Raw genomic sequence first — 5,634 nt, 5'->3', positions numbered from 1 at the left:
TCAGCTGTCAATGGAGGTGTCCAAACAAGATTCCTGAAAAGAAACTTGCCAATAACTCTAGCTTTAAATCCTAGTTCAGAGAAATGGCTAAGGTTTTGTTTCGAAGAAGGTGAAAGAAAATCAGCCAGATCTAGTTGGATGGATCCACACTGCGTCCATTTTTCACAAGCTGGTAAGGACATGACTCACCAAAGGCAAGAAAACACTATATGATCTTAACACAAAGATCTGGCATGCTCTCACGTCCTATGAAGTTGAGATGCTTACAGTGTGAAGGGAGCCACAAGAGCAAGAGGCCATATACGTAATTATTCAAAAGAAAATTGTTGTCTCCAAAGCCTCTCAAGGTCAAGTCCAACATGGAGTTCTTCAGCCACGAGCTCAACAAATACCAAAGCCTGAACTGAAGAAAGCTCTAGACAAGCAGACGGTTAAGCGCAAGCACTAAGTCCATACCAGTAGCCTGAAATTTTGGAAATACGCCAAAATTCAAGAAATGGGAGGAGGATGTAGGTAGTGGAACTTGCCCTTGGAAGCGGCTTTTACACAACGGATTTACTGGTAGTTCCAGTGGTAATCACTAGTCGATAACTATACAGTCACACAGTTAGTCAATATACAACATGCTACATTTCACTTCTTACTTGGAGAAAAAAAATGATGAGAGAGAGAGAGAGAGAGAGAGAGAGAGAGAGGAGATGAGAATTTACCTTTGTTGGTTGTCTCTTGGAAGAAAGCACGCACTGGCGGGAGTTTTAACAAAAGAGGTGTGTTGTTGACTGTGCACTAAAACGATTGGCAAGCTCTGGAAGTTGAGAGCATAGGTGGGCTTGACCCCTCAGATGATCTGTAGCTTATCGACTGTGTGTGACAACTTAAAACCAAGGCGCACATTGTGAATGGCCAAAAATCATTTTTCAGACGGCCGGGCGCCCGTGTGTGACACGGCCTCAAATTCTCCCGCAAGTTACGAGAGTGATGGGCTGACTTGGCATTTCAAGAACGAAGTTTGCTTACTGGCGCACCGCTCTAAGCTGTTACAAATGGGATGACGAGCAAGACGGTACAGATACGCGCCATGCCTAAACCCACCCCAATCCGAAGCGCAAGACCAAGCTGACGCAGTGGAAGCCTTTCTGTATAAGGGCCGCCAGATTCATCCTCCCTATGTATGATCCTCTTCACCACGAAGACATGGAACAGGTGCGCTTCTTTATGTTGCTCGGCCCTATTTTTTTGCGCGTATATGTAAGTGGCCTGTGTACTTCTGCAATCCATTTTCAGAGCCGCCCCATTTATCAAGGAAAGGCATGTCAGTTGCATTCTCTATCATCCCCGTCGAGTTTGGTCACTATGACATGTTGGCAAAGAATGAGGATCTCTCTGCGCATGCTGCATTTGGGGATTCCTATGTGTGCCAGGGGAAATTATGTATGAATGTTAGGCTTCATATGGCTCACTTGGCGATGCATCGATGGAGTAATAGACAGAAATTCACTACGCACACCTTTATATAAATGTATGCTTGTATGTGGGTATGTGCCTGGTTTTTTCCCTTTTAAAAAAAATACCCAGCTCATTCCTTTAATGGCCTTTGATGACAGTGGCGGTTGTATTATTTAGCTGATGATTTGCATGATGGAATGGAAGCCTACTTCAAGTTCATAATTGCAATCTGCTTTATGTGTGAGCAAGGCATTTTCTGGCTTCTTCTACCTGTGTGAATTCATGTTCAAGGGAGAAGGTCCATCGAGGTTGTTGCAACTTTCAGTTTCCTTAGTTATTGGCCAAGATTAGAGCTTATATATTGGATTTATGGGACTGAAATTGTCAAATATCACAGTGTTAGACATTTGAAATCTACATTTTTCTATTATCTGTGTCCAAGTATGCCTGATTTCTGTAGTCTGTTAACTTTGTAGAAAACGGTTCTTGTTGTTGATGAGCAAATTTGCGAAGATGTGGTAGATGATGGGTCTGTAGATTACAGAGGCAGACTAGCTACAAAAGCAAAGACTGGAGCCTGGAAAGCAGCACCTCTCATTTTTGGTAACTTGTGACCGCATTATGAGCATACTAGCTTGGCACTCTTTTGCAGTAACATATGCTTGGTATTGTTTTAGGGACAGAGATCTGTGAAAGAATGGCGTCCCTCGGGCTACAGCGTAATTTGGTGACATACTTTGTGAACAAAATGAATATTGACAAGCCAACGGCTGCAGTTATGGTTTCGAATTTTGGTGGCACATTGTACCTTACGCCTTTCTTAGGTGGATTTTTGGCAGATGCCTACATGGGCCGCTTCTGGGCCATTTCAGTATTTGCTTCCATTCAAGTTTTTGTGAGTCATTTGATTTTTAATTTATATATGTTGTGATTGATTTTCAATTTATATTACTCAACTACATCCTACCAAATTTTCAGGGCATGGTGCTCTTGACACTTTCAGCAGCCCTCAAATCTTTGCGACCTTCACCATGTGCACCCTCTGGGTCAGCTTGTGCTGCTGCTCATGGTGTCCAACTAGCTGTCCTTTACACCGCCTTGTTTCTCATTGCACTTGGAAATGGTGGCATCAAGCCAAATGTTTCCTCTTTTGGAGCAGACCAGTTTGACGAGCATGATAACAAGGAAAGGAAACATATGCCTTCTTTCTTCAACTGGTTCTACTTCATTATCTCCATTGGATCCCTCATCTCTGTTACAGTGTTTGTATACATTCAAGATAATGTCAGCTTTGGTTGGGGTTTTGGCATACCAGCAGGCCTTATGGCAATTGCAATTGCTGTATTCTTTGCAGGATCATCGCTTTATAGATACAAACTGCCATCTGGTAGTTCTCTTACCCACATAATGCAGGTAGCGGTCGCAGCTGCTAGAAAGCAAAATTTGCCCCTGCCAGCTGACAAGGAAACTCTGTTTGAAGAGGAAATAGCCAGGGAGGTTTACACACCACGAAAGAAGCTTCCTCACAGCAATCAGTTTATGTATGATACTGTCCTCTCTGCTATATTTCCACGTGCTTGTGCTTACTCCTGTTTTTTATGGAGGATGTGATGTGTGAGAGGATTTGTGAATGGAGCTAAAAAAATATATTCCTAGGGCCCGTTCATGGATTGGGGTGTTCCATGTTTTATGGTGGGAGATGGTCGACGACAAGGATTAAGTTAGCTGCCTGTGTTGTAGTCGTAGTTTAGATCTTTAGTGCTTTTAGTATTTTTGCTCCTACTTGACAGATGCTAGCCTTTATCATGGCTGCATATGCCCATCACCTCCGTAGGTCGATAGAAACTCAGTTCGTTGGTTTTATAGAGCACATTTAAAGCACGAACTCTATACAAATCTGCACCTACTTTTCGGCACTAATGACGTGAGTAGGCCAGGGATGTCATAGTTGTTGTCCAGGCTATGCATGCTAATGGTGATAATCTTATTCTTCTTGTTTGGACAAGCAGCGAAGCTAAGGTCGTCTATTCCCAAGTTTTGAACCTTGTACTACTTTGGTTATGTTTTGTTTCTTCTAGGTAGGTTCATAGTAGTATCCATTTCTAGTATTCCTCTTACATAAGGATTTAAGATGTTTTCCTTTTAGAAGTTGTTGTGTAACGTAGAGCCTAATTTCTAGGATTCAGTCTTTGAGATGTCTTATTCTTGTTAGTTTAAAGTCGAGTACTGTTTCAAGTTTTAGTCAAGAAAGCTTCTTTAACATATTTTGCTTATGCCTTTTCAAAAAGAATTTTTAAGTGAATAATGGTTTGTTTCATCTAGTTTTGTTCAGTAGCAAATAAAGTGATTTAGTTTTTCCTTCTTTTTTTTTGTTTTCTTGTGTCCCTTGCTTTTTTATTTTTGTGAGTGTTTTATCGCCTCTTATAATCTGTAAGTCCAAACTATTCTGTCCTTATGAAGGTATATTGTTTTTCTTGGAGAATTCTTGGTCAGGATATCTTAGTAACCTTTTCTGTAGGTTTTTGGATAAAGCAGCTGTTCTGACAGGAGATGAAGTAGAGGATTTGGACAGACAATGGTATTTATGCACGGTGACACAAGTTGAGGAGGTAAAAATGCTATTGAGAGTACTTCCAATCTGGGCCAGCACTTCATTCGTCTGGACTACCTTGACTCAAATGGAGACATTTTCTGTCCTGGAGGGTGCAACTCTAGATAGGCATGTTGGGAAGAGCTTTTTCTTTCCTCCCGCATCTCTAGCAGTCTTTGAGCTGGCGAATGTGCTGATTATTCTACCTCTCTATGACCGATTTTTGGTGCCCATGATGAGGAAGGTTACTGGCCTTGAACGTGGCATTTCTACATTGCAGCGCATTGGGACAGGTATTGTCTTTTCAATGCTTGCCATGGTAGTGGCTGGTTTTGTGGAGTTGAAACGTATCAGAATAGCAAAGGAAAATGGTTTGCTTGATCTTCCCAAGGAAACTGTCCCCATGAGCATTTTCTGGCTGGTACCGCAGTATTTTTTCCGAGGAAGCACAGAATTATTCACCCAAATTGGACAGCTTGAGTTCTTTTATAATGAGGTGCCCAACAGCATAAGGAGTCTAGGCACAGCTTTATACCTTAGCACCATTGCTGTGGGATCTTTTTTGAGTAGTGCACTAGTAACTGCAATCAATCATGCGACTGGGCATGGAGGTAAAGAGGAATGGTTATTAGACAATCTCAACCGGAGCAAGCTCTACTGTTTTTACTGGCTTTTGGCAGGGCTCAGCTTCATCAACTTCCTCGTTTATCTTTCTTGTTCTCGATGGTACAGGTATAAGCAATTTGCAAAAGCTATCGAAGCTCTCGAAGCAGACCAGCAGCTGTGATATGTTGTTGATATTGCCCTTTGGTAAAGGGTAAGAGGATTGTGTGTTTAGTCTGGTGGAGATACCCATCAGTGTCCTCTTCTGAAAGGGAAATGAACATGTTGTTGGACAGTTGTTGTTCCTCGAAGAACATTGGGCGGTAACGGGTGGAGAGTATTGGTTCTGAAACCATGGAGATGAATGGCTTGGGTTTGATCCTGTTTTGAGCAGCTGTTAAGTTATATTTGCCAATGCTTTACAGAGGATAAGTAGTGTCCTCAGGGCTGCTTCTCCGCTCTCTGATACTATTCGCCGGCGTAAAATACCAAGACCGTGTGCATTGTGCATGTTCATGGATTACAATGAAGGGGATTTCCTGTGACCATATGCATTTGCATCATGAGCTGCTGCAACGCACTGTACCTGGGTTTAATTATATGTAGTCAAATGTGACATGTTTTCTGTGCCTTTCTGTGCAATAGTTGTATGGGGAAGATGCTTCAAGAAGCATGTTCTACTCGGTTGTCACTTAATGCCCCATAATTTGGCTAACCTCCCAACTATTTTGGTAATATCCTGCTTTAGGAACAAGACGACTGCAGCAAGCAGCACACGATGGCACTGCCTTGCGAAGAGAGAGAGAGAGAGAGAGAGAGAGAGAGAGAGAGTGTCTTGTACGCACAACCACATTGCATAGATTGAAAGTGGGTTTTGACAAAAACTCTGATTCTCCTAGTGGACTAGTTCTTTTTTTTTGCAAAGTAATTTCTGGAGCTTGGACCACTACTTATGGAAAAAATGAGTAAACCTCACTATTTGGAGGAGTGAGCCT

The 5,634-nt window shown here is 42.2% G+C and overlaps 1 protein-coding gene across 1 annotated transcript; it reads left to right on the top strand.

Moving 5' to 3' along the window:
* The first annotated feature begins 1,024 nt into the window (after window positions 1-1,024).
* Window positions 1,025-5,354, top strand: LOC147428884 (protein NRT1/ PTR FAMILY 8.2-like). Its single transcript, XM_086495202.1, has 5 exons — window positions 1,025-1,203; window positions 1,923-2,049; window positions 2,124-2,341; window positions 2,425-2,987; window positions 3,965-5,354. The coding sequence occupies exons 1-5, from the start codon at window positions 1,168-1,170 to the stop codon at window positions 4,821-4,823; spliced, it is 1,803 nt and encodes a 600-aa protein (XP_086351328.1). The 5' UTR covers window positions 1,025-1,167; the 3' UTR covers window positions 4,824-5,354.
* The last annotated feature ends 280 nt before the right edge of the window (window positions 5,355-5,634 follow it).

Source organism: Adiantum capillus-veneris, chromosome 22, assembly GCF_014529385.1.
Source record: "Adiantum capillus-veneris isolate H3 chromosome 22, ASM1452938v2, whole genome shotgun sequence".
NCBI lineage: Eukaryota > Viridiplantae > Streptophyta > Polypodiopsida > Polypodiales > Pteridaceae > Adiantum > Adiantum capillus-veneris.
Note: the sequence above shows the minus strand (reverse complement) of the source record. Positions and strands in the feature narration are given on the sequence as shown.